The sequence below is a fragment of the Dendrobates tinctorius genome, unplaced genomic scaffold (genome assembly GCF_039654945.1).
Source record: "Dendrobates tinctorius isolate UK_male_01 unplaced genomic scaffold, ASM3965494v1 ptg000165l, whole genome shotgun sequence".
Taxonomy (NCBI): Eukaryota; Metazoa; Chordata; class Amphibia; order Anura; family Dendrobatidae; genus Dendrobates; species Dendrobates tinctorius.
Genome location: NW_027361832.1, coordinates 28,362,839 through 28,381,426, shown reverse-complemented (window position 1 = coordinate 28,381,426; position 18,588 = coordinate 28,362,839). Strand labels below are relative to the sequence as shown.

At 46.4% G+C, this 18,588-nt stretch overlaps 1 protein-coding gene across 1 annotated transcript in view; it reads left to right on the top strand.

Annotated features, from left to right (window-relative positions):
• The window catches only part of ZC2HC1A (zinc finger C2HC-type containing 1A), a 69,595-nt gene that overhangs the window by 4,001 nt on the left and 47,006 nt on the right, over window positions 1–18,588 (top strand). The window contains exons 2-4 of the mRNA XM_073550614.1: window positions 7,314–7,381; window positions 10,903–11,019; window positions 13,246–13,387. Coding sequence (XP_073406715.1) covers window positions 7,314–7,381; window positions 10,903–11,019; window positions 13,246–13,387 — 327 coding nt within the window. The remainder of the gene's footprint in view (window positions 1–7,313; window positions 7,382–10,902; window positions 11,020–13,245; window positions 13,388–18,588) is intronic.

Here is an 18,588-nt window from a genome sequence, read left to right as displayed (position 1 = left end):
ATTGTGGGGGTGTAGTCACCATTCCTCCTTTATGTCACTGATTGCGGGGGTGTAGTCACCATTCCTCCTTTATGTCACTGATTGCGGTGGTGTAGTCACCATTCCTCCTTTATGTCACTGATTGCGGGGGTGTAGTCACCATTCCTTCTTTATGTCACTAGTGGGGGTGTAGTCACCATTCCTCTTTTTTGTCACTGGTGGGGGTGTAGTCACCATTCCTCCTTTATGTCACTGATTGCGGGGGTGTAGTCACCATTCCTCCTTTATGTCACTGATTGCGGGGGTGTAGTCATCATTCCTCATTTATCTGACTGATTGTGGGGGTGTAGTTACCATTCCTTCTTTATGTCACTAGTGGGGGTGTAGTCACCATTCCTCTTTTTTGTCACTGGTGGGCGTGTAGTCACCATTCCTCCTTTAGGTCACTGATGGGGGTGTAGTTACCATTCCTTCTTTATGTCACTGATGGGGGTGTAGTCACCATTCCTCCTTTATGTCACTGGTGTGGGGTGTAGTCACCATTCCTCCTTTAGGTCACTGGTCGGGGGGTGTAGTCACCATTCCTTCTTTATGTCACTGGTGGGGGTATAGTCACCATTTTTTCTTTATGCCACTGGTGGGGGGTGTAGTCACCATTCCTCTTTTTTGTCACTGGTGGGGGTGTAGTCACCATTCCTTCTTTATGTCACTGGTGGGGGGTGTAGTTACCATTCCTCTTTTTTGTCACTGGTGGGGGTGTAGTCACCATTCCTTCTTTTTTTCACTGGTGGGGTGGGGGTGTAGTCACCATTCCTCCTTTAGGTCACTGATGGGGGTGTAGTCACCATTCCTCCTTTATGTCACTGGTGTGGGGTGTAGTCACCATTCCTCCTTTATGTCACTGGTCGGGGGGTGTAGTCACCATTCCTTCTTTATGTCACTGGTTGGGGTGTAGTCACCATTTCTCCTTTTTGTCACTGGTGGGGGTGTAGTCACCATTTTTTCTTTATGCCACTGGTGGGGGGTGTAGTCACCATTCCTCTTTTTTGTCACTGGTGGGGGTGTAGTCACCATTCCTTCTTTATGTCTCTGGTGGGGGTGTAGTCACCATTCCTTCTTTTTTTCACTGGTGGGGTGGGGGTGTAGTCACCATTCCTCCTTTAGGTCACTGATGGGGGTGTAGTCACCATTCCTCCTTTATGTCAATGGTGGGGGTGTAGTCACCATTCCTTCTTTATGTCACTGGTGGGGGGTGTAGTCACCATTCCTTCTTTACGTCACTGGTGGGGGTGGGTGGGGGTGTAGTCACCATTCCTCCTTTTTGTCACTGGTGGGGGTATAGTCACCATTCCTTCTTTGTCACTAATGGGGGTGTAGTCACCATTCCTGTTTATGTCACTGGTGGGGGTGTAGTCACCATTCCTTCTTTATGTCACTGGTGGGGGTGTAGTCACCATTCCTTCTTTATGTCACTAGTGGGGGGTGTAGTCACCATTCCTTCTTTATGTCACTAGTGGGGGGTGTAGTCACCATTCCTTCTTTATGTCACTGATGGGGGTGTAGTCACCATTCCTCATGTCACTGGTGGGGGTGTAGTCACCATTCCTTCTTATGTCACTGGTGGGGGTGTAGTCACCATTCCTTCTTTATGTCACTGGTGGGGGTGTAGTCACCATTCCTCTTTTTTGTCACTGGTGGGGGTGTAGTCACCATTCCTCTTTTTTGTCACTGGTGGGGGTGTAGTCACCATTCCACTTTTTTGTCACTGTTGGGGGTGTAGTCACCATTCCTCTTTTTGCCACTGGTGGGGTGGGGGTGTAGTCACCATTCCTCCTTTAGGTCACTGATGGGAGTGTAGTCACCATTCCTTCATTATGTCACTGGTGGGGGGTGTAGTCACCATTCCTTCTTTGTCACTGGTGGGGGTTGGTTGGGGGTGTAATCACCATTCCTCCTTTAGGTCACTGGTCGGGGGGTGTAGTCACCATTCCTTCTTTATGTCACTGGTGGGGGTATAGTCACCATTTCTCCTTTTTGTCACTGGTGGGGGTGTAGTCACCATTTTTTCTTTATGCCACTGGTGGGGGGTGTAGTCACCATTCCTTCTTTACGTCACTGGTGGGGGGTGTAGTCACCATTCCTTCTTTACGTCACTGGTGGGGGTGTAGTCACCATTCCTTCTTTACATCACTGGTGGGGGGTGTAGCCACCATTCCTTCTTTTTGTCACTGGTGGGGTGGGGGTGTAGTCACCATTCCTCCTTTAGGTCACTGATGGGAGTGTAGTCACCATTCCTTCTTTAGGTCACTGGTGGGGGTGTAGTCACCATTCCTTTTTTATGTCACTGTTGGGGGTGTAGTCACCATTTGTTCTTTTTGTCACTGGTGGGGTGGGGGTGTAGTCACCATTCCTCCTTTAGGTCACTGATGGGAGTGTAGTCACCATTACTCCTTTATGTCACTGGTGGGGGGTGTAGTCACCATTACTCCTTTATGTCACTGGTGGGGGGTGTAGTCACCATTCCTTCTTTATGTCACTGGTGGGGGTGGGTGGGGGTGTAATCACCATTCCTCCTTTTTGTCACTGGTGGGGGGTGTAGTCACCATTCCTCCTTTGTCACTGATGGGGGTGTAGTCACCATTCTTTCTTATGTCACTGGTGGGGGTGTAGTCACCATTCCTTCATTATGTCACTAGTGGGGGTGTAGTCACCATTCCTTCATTATGTCACTAGTGGGGGTGTAGTCACCATTCCTTCATTATGTCACTAGTGGGGATGTAGTCACCATTCCTTCATTATGTCACTAGTGGGGATGTAGTCACCATTCCTTCATTATGTCACTAGTGGGGGTTTAGTCACCATTACTCCTTTATGTGCCAGCACAGCAGGAACGGTGCCGGCATGAGAGTTGAGTATAGGCTTTTTCATTTTATCAGGGCCAACCATTTAGATCAGTATGGGGTTGTCCTAGTAATGGACAAACCCTTTAAGAGAGGAAGAGGACTTGAACTCTAGTGCCACTTACTGGATGTAGCAATCCTTTTTCTGACTCCATGCCTGGGCTGCCAGTGTGCGGCTCTTGACAGTGTTTCTAATGATTTCTGTTTTGAGCCAGTACTCACACCAGGCATTTTGTCAGATAATGTCAACTCGGCTGCATCAGAAGAAAGTAAGAAGATTCCAGGAGAGGTTTTGTCCCCGGCTGAATCCTTGTATTATACACACAGTAACAGCCGGTGAAAAGGTGATTTTTTAGCCAGGAATGTATGGAGGATGAACATGAGACAATGGAGACTGAAAGAAAATTGAACAAGAAGAGGAAGAAGAGAGAGAACACCTGCAACATAGGCGGACTACAGGGAGACAGACTGGACAAACTTAAAAAAGCAAACCTAAAGCAATCACAATACAATACTGTATAATTCCCAAGTCGTCGAGCATCACAATCCTATAAGTCAATATCGACCCTTTAACGAACCTTGTCACATAACTTAGGATAAGAAGCCAAAATAGACACACATTTTTCACATACATGTTTCGGGTTGTTTTCCCCTCTTCAGTGTAAAGTCAGAGGCTGACTAGTTGTCTAAGGGGGGAACTCACCTAGTTAAATTAGATCTCCTGCTTAGCCCTGAGGTCTAATCCTGCGGATACAAAAAGACTGAACCTCCCACCATTCCTCCATTCCATCAAGGCTGTGTGCGTAGTTTATACTAAATTTGGGCCGACAGACTTCCTTTTAAATCAATGGAAGCCATTGGACCCCTGTTCTTATATGTGAGGGTCCAGGCTTGGGCCCAACACTTCTTTTGGTATTCATGACCTTCTCAGAGGATGAAGATGATCGGGAAAAAATGTCTCTTTAGTGGTGGTTGAATCTTTGGGAGGATCTGCTGAAGCTTCTGACCTTGTCCTCTCTTCTCTTGTCACTTGATTTGACTTTCATGCTTGCTCTTTCTCAGACTGTTACATTTTTACTGTGTTTTGGCTTTTTCCGTGCAGATGTTACATTTCCATAACAATGACCTCACCCATATGAAACTTTCTTTCCCTGGAATAACATTTTTCCTGCTCCATGGGAGCGGCAGACCTCACAGAGGAGTCGGCTGTTTTCGGTGTCTTGTGATCCTAGAGGTGGGACATGAAACCATTATAAACTGTTGTCATATCTTAGCAATATACCAAACTAGCAGACACACCTCAGGGGTCTTCAAGCTGTAGATTGGGTATCTCAGCTCTGTGGAGGAAGGATTCATGCGGACTGTGTTCCAGAACACAACTTTTACTGGGTACTTAAGAACATGGTGAAAGAAAGCAAAAAGGATAAAAAAGATGAAAGAAGTTGTCCACTATTTGGGCAACGTCTTCTCATACTCCTCGCTTAGCCCCGATAAAATAACAAAGCCTATACCCCCCTCCCGTGCCGGCACCGTTCCCGCAGTGTCGGAACTAGTTCTCCCGGGGCTTCGGTCCTGCTGTTGCGACACGTGCTGCCGGCGCCCAATCGGCGCTGGCGTTACTGTCCCTGCATTCATACAAATTGAACATCAGCAAGAAGTCTGAGATCAGCTGCAGCCCGGACTTCCTCTTCATGTTTGATTTGTCTGAAGGTGGAGACAGTGACGCCACCTTGCCATTTGATGCCATTTTTGTTCTCCATCTCTGTTCTGTGAAGAGCTGTGAAATCATCATCAGTAACTGTAATAGGAGTTTCTAGACCCCCCATCTCTATCCCTCTTCTCTGTTTCTGTCTGAATTGAATGGAGGCTGGACATGCGCACCACAACTGCATACATTCTTTTTATGTCTGCTGGGAAAGGAAACAGGTACGGTCTTCTACTTTTTGTTTCTGTCCCATAATGAAGTGGAGGTGCGCCTATCGAGCCACTGATCCATTCAGACGGAGGTCTGCAGAGCCGTGTTCTTGAGGTCCCAACGGTCAGAAAGTTATTATCTATCCTGGGGATAGGTGATAATTTCTAAAATGGAGAATGTCCATTTTTTGGTCAGCGTTTCATCAGTGTTTTTAAGCAAAAATCGGGAGTGGAACCTATTAGAAAAAAACTATGAACCTGTTCTGTGTTTTGGAGCCACTCCTGGACCAGAAAAACTGATGTGTGAACGAGGTCTTACTCTTTAAACCAATTTTAGGCCATTTTATAGAATGAATATAATTCTGCAGATCCTCTCTGAATCATGAAGATCATTTGCTTCGTCCTGCTTTGTGCAGGTGTGATCGCTTATGTCTTTGTAGTGGGTAATTTAGTGCTGTCATGTAGATGACAAATCCAGGAGAAATCAGCGCATCCTTTACACTATCCCGAGAGGTCATGTATCAAGAAAGTCTTCTCCTGAACGTGTGCATGCATTTCTACAAGCTTCAGCTCAGATCTTCCGCATGTAAAAAATCATGTTAAAGAGTGACCGTCGTTTTAATTTTTATGTTAGAAATCAGTAGTACATGTAAAAATAAGAACCTTGGTAGTATATTAGATTAGGGAAATCTATTTCTTTCTCTCCCAGGACTGATCCATCTCTTCTCAAGTTCTCAGTTCATGGGTAAAACCTGCCTTCAGTGAATATACAGATTTTCCTTCTACTTAGAGAGGAGATGACAGTTGGTGCTCATAAAGTTCTATGGAGATCTGTAAGTGTTCTTTCAGGAGCACTTGCAGCAGAATGTCCGTGTGACCTCTATCTCCTCCCCCTTCGTCGCTAATGACAGTTGTTGTTTTTTTTTACTCCTATTTTGTTAATGTGAATATCCGTCGTCACTGAAGACTTTGTCCATGAGCTGAGAATGAAATATCAGTCCAAGAGGAAAAAGAAGCCGATTTATGTGATAAGATATATTACAAAGTTTCTGAAACGGGTATTCCCATCTCCAAGATCTGTGGCAGGTTAAATAATAATATTACAAATGCCTCCAACTCGAAATGCAGTACAGTTCTTCTGATTTGCTGCTACGTCGCTTACCCCATGTGCAGTGCATTGCAGTAGCGTACAGATGACTAGTTGCAATTGACAATTGAAGGAAACATGAATGCGGCCAAGTACAGAGATATCCTGGATGAAAACCTCTTCCAGAGTGCTCTGGACCTCAGACTTGGCCAAAGGTTCACCTTCCAACAAGACAAAGACCCTAAGCACACAGCTAAAATAACAAAGGAGGATTCAGAGTAACTCTGTGACCATTCTTGACTGGCCCAGCCAGAAGCCTGACCTAAACCCAATGGAGCATCTCTGGAGAGACCTGAAAATGGCTGTCCACCAACGTTCAGCATCCAACCTGACGGAACAGCAGAGGATCTGCAAGGAACAATGGCAGAGGATCCCCAAATCCAGGAGTGAAAAACTTGTTGCTTCATTACCAAGAAGTCTCATGACTGTACTAGCTCCAAAGGATACTTCTACTCAATACTGAGCAAAGGGTCTGAATACTTCTGACCATGTGATATTTCGGTTTTTCTTTTTTAATAAATTTGCAAACATTTCTACATTTGTTTTTTTTTTTCAGACAAGATGGGGTGCAGAGTGCACATTAATGAGAAAAAAAATGAACTTTTTTGAATTTACCAAATGGCTGCAATGAAACAGAGTGAAAAATTTAAAAGGGTCTGAATACTTTCAGTACCCGCTGTAGGTTTGCATGGTTATGACCACTAACAACTAACTGTCACTATATGAGTGGTTGTAACCATGGATACCTAAGATATTGTAATGTCCTGCACATGGGGTAAGTGACCTAGCTAATCGGAAGAACTATACTATATTTCTAATTGGAAGTATTTGCTGATATTATTAGTGCTACACCTACTGCATATTGGGAGAGGATCTTTGAGAAGGGAATACCCCGTTAATTTCATGTGTACTATTGACTTATTACATCAAAATTAAAGCGACGGTTAGTTTTTGAAGAGTCTCAGTGAGTATGTGGTGTCCGGTGTGTGGCTAGGCGTCAGTGGCTATGCATTGGTGTATAATGTTGCGTGGCCGTCATCCAGTGTTTGCGGCAGTATTACGTCGCTATGATCGTTATTTTTTTTTTTTAATCAATTTGCAATCTTGGTTAAAAATGTCCGCGCACCAGACAGCCCCTAAATACAACGGACAATGACGTGAATATTACAGTCATTCAGAGGGAGAGAGCGTTTTCTGGGCATTTTTAGGTGGGCCGGTGACGGATGGAGTATTAGTATAGGGAGGCTGCACTGTGTAGGACCGGACAGAGTCATGTCAGACACTGCGGCGAGGGTGAAACGGGTGGAACGTTTATCAGGCGCACTGTTATTCATGTGGCCCTATGTATTCATTCTGCAATCTATATTTTACAGAAAACTTTTCCGCTGAAAGCCTCAAGCCCTGCAAAATCTGCGGCAGAACCTTTCTTTCACCTGCTTTGGTATGTGAGAAATTAAGCACGGGTGTCTGTGTATTATTATGATATGGTAATAATTAGTAATATACACTCACTGGCCACTTTATTAGGTACACCATGCTAGTAAGGGGTTGGACCCCCTTTTGCCTTCAGAACTGCCTCAATTCTTCGTGGCAGAGATTCAACAAGGTGCTGGAAGCATTCCTCAGAGATTTTGGACCATATTGACATGATGGCATCACACAGTTGGCGCAGATTTGTCGGCTGCACATCCCTGATGCGAATCTCCCGTTCCACCACATCCCAAAGATGCTCTATTGGATTGAGATCTGGTGACTGAGGAGGCCATTTGAGTACAGTGAACTCATTGTCATGTTCAAGAAACCAATCTGAGATGATTCGAGCTTTATGACATGGCGCATTATCCTGCTGAAAGTAGCCATCAGATGTTGGGTACATTGTGGTCATAAAGGGATGGACATGGTCAGCAACAATACTCAGGTAGGCTGTGGCGTTGCAACGATGCTCAATTGGTACCAAGGGGCCCAAAGAGTGCCAAGAAAAAATTCCCCACACCATGACACCACCACCACCAGCCTGAACCGTTGATACAAGGCTGGATGGATCCATGCTTTCATGTTGTTTACGCCAAATTCTGACCCTACCATCCGAATGTCGCAGCAGAAATCGAGACTCATCAGACCAGGCAACGTTTTTCCAATCTTCTACTGTCCAATTTCGATGAGCTTGTGCAAATTGTAGCCTCAGTTTCCTGTTCTTAGCTGAGAGGAGTGGTACCCAGTGTGGTCTTCTGCTGCTGTAGCCCATCTGCCTCAAAGTTCGACGCACTGTGCGTTCAGAGATGCTCTTCTGCCTACCTTGGTTGTAACGGGTGGCAATTTGAGTCACTGTTGCCTTTCTATCAGCTCGAACCAGTATGCCCATTCTCCTCTGACCTCTGGCATCAACAAGGCATTTCCGGCCACAGAACTGCCGCTCACTGGATTTTTTTTCTTTTTCGGACCATTCTCTGTAAACCCTAGAGATGGTTGTGCGTGAAAATCCCAGTAGATCAGCAGTTTCTGAAATTCTCAGACCAGCCCTTCTGGCACCAACAATCATGCCACGTTCAAAGGCACTCAAATCACCTTTCTTCCCCATACTGATGCTCGGTTTGAACTGCAGGAGATTGTCTTGACCATGTCTACATGCCTAAATGCACTGAGTTGCCGCCATGTGATTGGCTGATTAGAAATTAAGTCTTAACACACAGTTGGACAGGTGTACCTAATAAAGTGGCCAGTGAGTGTATATATTTTAGGGTTTTTCTAGAGAGAGTAAGTATATATAACATAAAGGGGCCATAGTACATGTGACATCATGGGAGAGATTTCACAAAATGGAGACGTCATCCCTAACCACCAGTCAGATTGCTGCTTTCAGTTTCCGAAGGACGACTGAAAAATCTGAGCGGAGTCTGACTGGTCGTTATGGACGCCTCTGGGGAAGTCCTCTTATACTGGTTTGATAAATCTCCCTCAATATGGAAGAGAGATTTTTCTACTGGTGCAAAGTAAAATTGGAGCAGTTGTCTTATAGCAACCAATCAGCTTCCAGCTCTCATTTGTAAGAAGCTGCTTTAATAATATGAGCAAAAAGCTGATTGGTTGCTATCGGTAATGTTCCCACTCTTTCCTGGAGCCAGTATTAAGAGTTTCTTCGCCTCTGAGGCCATGTTGTGTTTTTTGTTTTTTTTTAAATAAAATGCCTGTATTGGAGATAAAAGTAATTTTGGACATTGGGTTTCATTAAAAAATTAGCACCTTTTCGCTTTTACAGACTCTTTGGGCCCAGTTCATCAAAGCGTTCAGACTAGAATTTTGGTGTAAAAGCTTTGAATAGTCAAAAAATGTAGTCACAACTCAGAAGCATTTTCACGACAGTTTCTCTCAGCTCCATCAAAATGGATGGAGCTGGTGCGGGCCAGGGGTGTGACGCCACGGCCCTGGGGTGAGATGGGGGGTGCGACGCCACAGCCCTGGGGTGAGACGGTGGTGCGACACTACGGCCCTGGGGTGAGATGGGGGGTGCGACACTACGGCCCTGGGGTGAGATGGGGGGTGCGACACTACGGCCCTGGGGTGAGACGGTGGGGCGACACTACGGCCCTGGGGTGAGATGGGGGGTGCGACGCCACGGTCCTGGCGTAAGATGGGGGGTACGACGCCACGGCCCTGGCGTGAGATGGGGGGTGCGACGCCACGGCCCTGGGGTGAGATGGGGGGTGCGACGCCACGGCCCTGGGGTGAGACGGTGGTGCGATGCCATGGCCCTGGGGTGAGATGGGGGGTGCGACGTCACAGGACTGGTGTGAAATGGGGGCGCGACGCCACAGCCCTGGGGTGAGACATGGGTGCGACGCCACGGCCCTAGGGTGAGATGGGGGGTGCGACGCCACGGCCCTGGGGTGAGACGGTGGTGCGACGCCACGGCCCTTGGGAAAGATGGGGGGCGCGACGCCACAGCCCTGGGGTGAGACATGGGTGCGACGCCACAGCCCTGGGGTGAGACGGTGGTGCGACGCCACGGCCCTGGGGTGAGACGTGGTGCGACGCCACGGCCCTGGGGTGAGACGGTGGTGCGACGCCACGGCCCTGGGGTGAGACGGTGGTGCGACGCCACGGCCCTGGGGTGAGACGGGGGTGCAACACCACAGCCTTGGGGTGAGACATGGGTGTGACGCCATGGCCCTGGGGTGAGACGGTGGTGCGACGCCATGGCCCTTTGGTGAGACAGGGGGTGCGACGCCACGGCCCTGGGGTGAGACGAGGAGTGACGCCACAGCTCATCTAAATCATGACGAGCGGGGGCGTACCTCACTCCGGTCAGTGCACGGTGGTGCACACCACTTGCACACACCACACCATTCCTTTTAAATGCAATGTGAAAATAACGTAAAATGGAAACTATAGGGAATTGTACACACAAAAAAGGAAAATGAACTGAAAACTGAAATTCTTTTATGGAGCCTGACGCAGGGAATGTGTCACATGTAATAGTTTATCATGTGCACTTTGTTGCTTTCTTCGTGAATTCAATAATTGGAAATGTATTAAGTGGAGAATAACGAGTCCAGCATCCTGTGAGTGACCGTGCCAGGACTGCAGGAGCGCACTGACAGCATCCCGCAACCTCATCCATCATTATTTATTAAACTGCATCTCCTGCCACAGACTGGAAGGTCGGCTATGCTCACAGATTGATGGTCTTCGCACACCGAGTACATTGCACCTTGGTTCTGCTGCCTATTTTGTGCCATTGAACAGAGCAAAAAAAAGAAATTGGAACTGGTATGGTGACCTAAGATGTTCTGTAGAGTCACAGACGCAGAAATGGTGTTTTGGGTCCCTGCTGATCTTATAGAAAAACACTGGTAACATTCATGTCCCAGACAGGTACAGGGGCAGCGAGTACGTCTGTATTTATTGGTCCTAATGCATTTTTTTTGTCTCTAGAAACATATATTTTTTTTTTAATTTTTCTAGAAAAAACATACTCCGATATGCCAAAAATCCTCAGTTAAAAAAAGGAAAGTGTTTGACTCCAGCAGACAGCGAGCCGAAGGAACGGAAATTTCCATTGTTAAACCCATAAAGGCAAAAGTAAGTGTTGGAAAAGTATATTAAGGGGGTTATCTGGACGTAAGAAATCGATAACTTATCCTCATGATTGGTCATCAATATCATATCATTGGGGGTCCGACACGCGGCACCGCCACCGATCAGCTGATCTTAGTTCCACTTGACAGCAATTTGCAGCTCAGGTCATTGTGTAACGGCTGCTGCAGATCCGATCCTAAGGATGGGTTGTCAGTCTCATATTTCTGGACAACCCCTTTAGGCTATGTGCCCACGTATGCAGAAAATTTCTGCATGAAAACCGGACTCCTTCCCAGAAAACGGGCGTTTTTGTCGCGATTTTTTCCGGAGCGTCCCAAGACACATAGACAATAGCCAGAAATGCGGAATTTACCGCGAAATTAATGAGCATGCTTCGTTTTTTTACCGCAAAGCATTTTTTTCGCTGTAAAAAATACATCAACATACACAAAAAGTGCAAAATGCATTACAATGAATGGGAAGCTTCTTTTAGGCGTTTTTTTGAGCGGATTTTTTGCTTAATCCACGGGAAAAAAACCGCAACGTGTGAATACAGCCTTAAAGCAGGGGTATTAACAGTAATTCTGGTGATATATGACATAATAACGTCATCTGAAGTCATCATGGTTTTGGTTTTTGCTTAGAACTTCAGTTGGAAATTATGACTAATTTTATCTTTCGCGTCTTTCCTTATTTGTCTTGTGCCATTAGTTGCCGTTTTTGTTGCCAAACTCGTCAAAATGGTGCACACAATTCATGAATTTGGCGCAAAATCAAAAACGGTCCTTTTTTTTTTCCAGCCCTCAACTGTTTTTGCGACTTTTTGGCATAAAAAAAAAATGTCACGTTTAGCAAAATGTCTCAAAAAATCCCACAAAACACTAGCATGTTCAACAATACAGTAGAGACTGGAGCGGCGTGGCTCCGAATTTTGCAACTTTTTGAAAAGTCGCAATTGATGACTCAGGCGAAAACTTCTGGAATCACTAAACTCCATCCACAAAGTGTAAAACAAAAAAGGCAAGCATATGTAAAGTAGACGTCAAAAAAGGCGCAGATGGTGTAGTGAATAGGGTGCAAACAACAAAAAAAGATAACGAGCTGGAAAACAAGCCCCAATGCAATGTGGAATCGGGGCCTGGGGTATGACTGACATTCGAAAGTAAAAGTAGTGTCTGTGTCTCTCGGGTCTACGTTCTTGCTCCCGGCTCCTTTCTGACGGCTTTACCTTCGTAATTTCACAACCTGCTCTGAACTCCGTGTTCACTCGGGATTTACTGGGTTATACAAATCTATTATTTTGTGGACTATAAAACGCATCAGAAAATAAAACACACCACAAATTTAGAGGAGGAAAATAGGAAAAATTATTTTTTTTTCATGTGTCAAATGGGGATCCGTCTTATAGTCCAAATTTAGCTTGCCGGGGCCGGCAGTGGTGTCACAGCAGGCAGGGCCGCCGCTACAGGAAGCCAGCCGCGGCAGAAGAGGGAAAATGCTGTAGGCCCTTGGCATGGAGGAGGGGGTGCCATGGCTGTGATTAAGGCTGTGTGCACACGCTGCGGAAAAGGTGTGGATTCATCCGCGCGGATTTTGTACAATCCGCAGGTGAAACCGCAGGTCAAAAGACCTGCGGTTTTACCTGCGGATTGCTCTGCGGTTTTGCCCTGCGGTTTTTCATCTCCTCAATGGAGGAGATGGCAAACCGCAGGAGAATCCGCAGAAAGAATTGACATGTCAATTCTTTCTGCGGATTGAAAACCGCAGATAATCCGCGCGGAAAATTCCGCACCGTCTGCACTGCGGTTTTTGATTCCCATAGGGAATCATTGTACTGTACACCGCAGCAAAAACTGCTGCGGGTCCGCAGCGGCCAAATCCGCAGCGTGTGCACACAGCCTTAGAGATCTAAATCCGCTGATGGGCCTCCTCAGGTGCCCATTTTCCTGAAGCCCACCTTCGGGAGATGTATGTACGGAGAGAGGACTCTGCTCTTGCCTGCACCGCCAACATTTTCTTGAAGCCCCCCATCAGGACACCCCCTCCTCCCAGCTCAGGGCCCAGTATTACCCCACTCCTGCCGCCATCGGCTTCCTGCTGCTGCCCCACCTCCTTGTTAAGCTACATTCGGACTATAAGCCGCACCCCCATTTTCCTCCCAAATTGTTTTGGAAAATAAGTTTGTCTTATAGTCTGCAAAATATGGTAAATATTTCTTCTTCTTTTCAGCCTGAACCTCCAAAGAAGCAATCAAACTGGAGGAGGAAGCATGAGGAGTTCATCGCCACGATTAGAGCCGCTAAAGGTGTTGATCAAATTATAAAAGAAGGAGGAGAACTTCCTCCACCGCCTCCACCTTCATATGACCCAGGTGAATATTGAAGAGAGTGGACCGGTGTTTTATGTAGGGTCGGATACCAGGATCTACTGACAGATCCACATTCCTGTTAGGCCAATTGAGCATAAAATACCTGTACAGTGTTTTCCTTATTACAGTATTGTCCTACGACCAATCAGTGCTGTCTTTACTCTCCTTGCCTTACATGCGGAGGAAGTGAGAGCTGCTGCTGCCACATCACTTCCCCCAGATATATGTAGCACTGCCACATATGCACATATACACACACACAGCTCTGCTACATATGCTCAAATAGACACATAGCTCTGCTACGTATGCACAAATACATACAGCTCTGCTACGTGTGCACAAATACATACAGCTCTGCTACATATGCTCAAATAGACACATAGCTCTGCTACGTATGCACAAATACATACAGCTCTGCTATGTGTGCACAAATACATACAGCTCTGCTACATATGCTCAAATAGACACATAGCTCTGCTACGTATGCACAAATACATACAGCTCTGCTACGTGTGCACAAATACATACAGCTCTGCTACGTGTGCACAAATACATACAGCTCTGCTACGTATGCACAGATACATACAGCTCTGCTACGTATGCACAAATACATACAGCTCTGCTACGTATGCACAAATACATACAGCTCTGCTACGTATGCACAAATACATACAGCTCTGCTACGTATGCACAAATACATACAGCTCTGCTACGTGTGCACAAATACATACAGCTCTGCTACGTGTGCACAAATACATACAGCTCTGCTACGTGTGCACAAATACATACAGCTCTGCTACGTATGCACAAATACATACAGCTCTGCTACGTATGCACAAATACATACAGCTCTGCTACGTGTGCACAAATACATACAGCTCTGCTACGTGTGCACAAATACATACAGCTCTGCTACGTATGCACAAATACATACAGCTCTGCTACGTGTGCACAAATACATACAGCTCTGCTACGTGTGCACAAATACATACAGCTCTGCTACGTGTGCACAAATACATACAGCTCTGCTACGTGTGCACAGATACATACAGCTCTGCTACGTATGCACAAATACATACAGCTCTGCTACGTATGCACAAATACATACAGCTCTGCTACGTATGCACAAATACATACAGCTCTGCTACGTGTGCACAAATACATACAGCTCTGCTACGTGTGCACAAATACATACAGCTCTGCTACGTATGCACAGATACATACAGCTCTGCTACGTATGCACAGATACATACAGCTCTGCTACGTATGCACAAATACATACAGCTCTGCTACGTGTGCACAAATACATACAGCTCTGCTACGTGTGCACAAATACATACAGCTCTGCTACGTGTGCACAAATACATACAGCTCTGCTACGTGTGCACAAATACATACAGCTCTGCTACGTATGCACAAATACATACAGCTCTGCTACGTGTGCACAAATACATACAGCTCTGCTACGTGTGCACAAATACATACAGCTCTGCTACGTGTGCACAAATACATACAGCTCTGCTACGTATGCACAAATACATACAGCTCTGCTACGTGTGCACAAATACATACAGCTCTGCTACGTGTGCACAAATACATACAGCTCTGCTACGTGTGCACAAATACATACAGCTCTGCTACGTGTGCACAGATACATACAGCTCTGCTACGTGTGCACAGATACATACAGCTCTGCTACGTGTGCACAAATACATACAGCTCTGCTACGTGTGCACAAATACATACAGCTCTGCTACGTGTGCACAAATACATACAGCTCTGCTACGTGTGCACAAATACATACAGCTCTGCTACGTATGCACAAATACATACAGCTCTGCTACGTGTGCACAAATACATACAGCTCTGCTACGTGTGCACAAATACATACAGCTCTGCTACGTGTGCACAGATACATACAGCTCTGCTACGTGTGCACAGATACATACAGCTCTGCTACGTGTGCACAAATACATACAGCTCTGCTACGTGTGCACAAATACATACAGCTCTGCTACGTGTGCACAAATACATACAGCTCTGCTACGTGTGCACAAATACATACAGCTCTGCTACGTATGCACAGATACATACAGCTCTGCTACGTGTGCACAAATACATACAGCTCTGCTACGTGTGCACAAATACATACAGCTCTGCTACGTGTGCACAAATACATACAGCTCTGCTACGTGTGCACAAATACATACAGCTCTGCTACGTGTGCACAAATACATACAGCTCTGCTACGTATGCACAGATACATACAGCTCTGCTACGTATGCACAAATACATACAGCTCTGCTACGTATGCACAAATACATACAGCTCTGCTACGTATGCACAAATACATACAGCTCTGCTACGTGTGCACAAATACATACAGCTCTGCTACGTGTGCACAAATACATACAGCTCTGCTACGTATGCACAGATACATACAGCTCTGCTACGTATGCACAAATACAGCTCTGCTACGTATGCACAAATACATACAGCTCTGCTACGTGTGCACAAATACATACAGCTCTGCTACGTGTGCACAAATACATACAGCTCTGCTACGTGTGCACAAATACATACAGCTCTGCTACGTGTGCACAAATACATACAGCTCTGCTACGTATGCACAAATACATACAGCTCTGCTACGTATGCACAAATACATACAGCTCTGCTACGTGTGCACAAATACATACAGCTCTGCTACGTGTGCACAAATACATACAGCTCTGCTACGTGTGCACAAATACATACAGCTCTGCTACGTGTTCACAAATACATACAGCTCTGCTACGTATGCACAAATACATACAGCTCTGCTACGTGTGCACAAATACATACAGCTCTGCTACGTGTGCACAAATACATACAGCTCTGCTACGTATGCACAAATACATACAGCTCTGCTACGTGTGCACAAATACATACAGCTCTGCTACGTGTGCACAAATACATACAGCTCTGCTACGTATGCACAAATACATACAGCTCTGCTACGTATGCACAAATACATACAGCTCTGCTACGTATGCACAAATACATACAGCTCTGCTACGTATGCACAAATACATACAGCTCTGCTACGTATGCACAAATACATACAGCTCTGCTACGTGTGCACAAATACATACAGCTCTGCTACGTATGCACAAATACATACAGCTCTGCTACGTATGCACAAATACATACAGCTCTGCTACGTATGCACAAATACATACAGCTCTGCTACGTATGCACAAATACATACAGCTCTGCTACGTATTATTATTATTATTTATTGTTATATTACATGTAAGGAGGGGTATACATAAAAACAAGAAGAATAATCTTAAACAATACAAGTCATAACTGGTACAGGAGGAGAGAGGACCCTGCCCGCGAGGGCTCACAATCTACAAGGGATGGGTGATAATACAGTAGGCGAGGGTAGAGCTGGTCGTGCAGCGGTTTGGTCGATCGGTGGTTACTGCAGGTTATAGGCTTGTCGGAAGCGGTGGGTCTTCAGGCTCTTTTTGAAGGTTTCGATGGTAGGTGAGAGTCTGATATGTTGTGGTAGAGAGTTCCAGAGTAGGGGTGATGCACGAGAGAAATCTTGTATGCGATTGTGGGAAGAGGAGATAAGGGGGGAGTAGAGAAGGAGTTCTTGTGAGGATCGGAGGTTGCGTGCGGGAAAGTACCGGGAGACGAGGTCACAGATGTATGGAGGAGACAGGTTGTGGATGGCTTTGTATGTCATGGTTAGGGTTTTGTAATGGAGTCTCTGGGCAATTGGGAGCCAGTGAAGGGATTTACAGAGGGGAGAAGCTGGGGAATAGCGGGGGGACAGGTGGATTAGTCGGGCAGCAGAGTTTAGAATAGATTGGAGGGGTGCGAGAGTGTTTGAGGGGAGGCCACAGAGCAGGAGGTTGCAGTAGTCAAGGCGAGAGATGATGAGGGCATGGACCAGGGTTTTTGCAGTTTCTTGGGTGAGGAATGAACGGATTCGTGAAATATTTTTGAGTTGAAGTCGGCAGGAAGTGGAGAGGGCTTGGATATGTGGTTTGAAGGAGAGATCAGCGTCAATGATTACTCCGAGGCAGCGAGCTTGTGGGACTGGGGAGAGTGGGCAGTCATTTACTGTAATTGATAGGTTCGTAGGGGGGGTCACGTGAGATGGGGGAAAGATGATGAATTCTGTTTTGTCCATGTTGAGTTTCAGAAATCTAGCGGAGAAGAAGGATGACATAGTGGACAGACATTGAGGGATTCTGGTTAGTAGGGGGTGATATCTGGTCCAGAGATGTAGATCTGTGTGTCATCAGCGTAGAGATGATACTGAAAGCCATGAGATTCTATGAGCTGTCCCAGGCCAAAGGTGTAAATAGAGAACAGCAGGGGCCCAAGGACTGAACCTTGTGGGACTCCGACAGATAGGGGGCGAGGTGAGGAGGTGGTGAGTGAGTTGGAGACGCTGAATGTCCGGTCTGTTAGGTATGATGAGATCCAGGATAGGGCCAAATCTGTGATGCCGAGGGATGAGAGGGTCTGTAATAATAGGGAATGGTCCACTGTGTCAAAGGCAGCCGACAGGTCCAGGAGGAGGAGGACAGAGTAGTGTTGCTTGCTCTTGGAGGTTAAGAGGTCATTGGTGACCTTAGTAAGGGCAGTTTCAGTGGAGTGGTGTGACCGGAAGCCAGATTGTAAGCGGTCGAAGAGGGAGCAAGAAGAGAGATGGGAGGACAGTTCGAGGTAGACGTGTTGTTCCAGTAGCTTGGAGGCGTAGGGGAGAAGTGATATAGGGCGATAGCTAGATACAGAGGATGGGTCAAAAGAGGGCTTTTTGAGGATAGGTGTGATGGAGGCATGTTTAAAGCTTGAGGGGAAAACACCAGTTGTTAGTGATAGGTTGAAGAGATGGGTTAGGGTTGGGATGAAGACTGTGGTGAGGTTTGGTATGAAGTGGGATGGGATCGGGTCGAGTGCACAGGTGGTGAGAAGTGATCTTGAGAGTAGAGTGGAGAGTCGATCTTCTGTAATGGTGGAGAAGTTGGTTTTGAAGGTGGAGGGCTGGGAAGTCGGGAGGAAGGGCTCTGGGGGTTGTTGACCAAAACTGTCTCTGATGTTATCAATCTTCTGCTTGAAAAATGAGGCAAAGTCTTCAGCTGAGATGAGTGGGGAGGGAGGAGGTGCTGGGGGGCGAAGGAGAGAATTGAAGGTGTTGA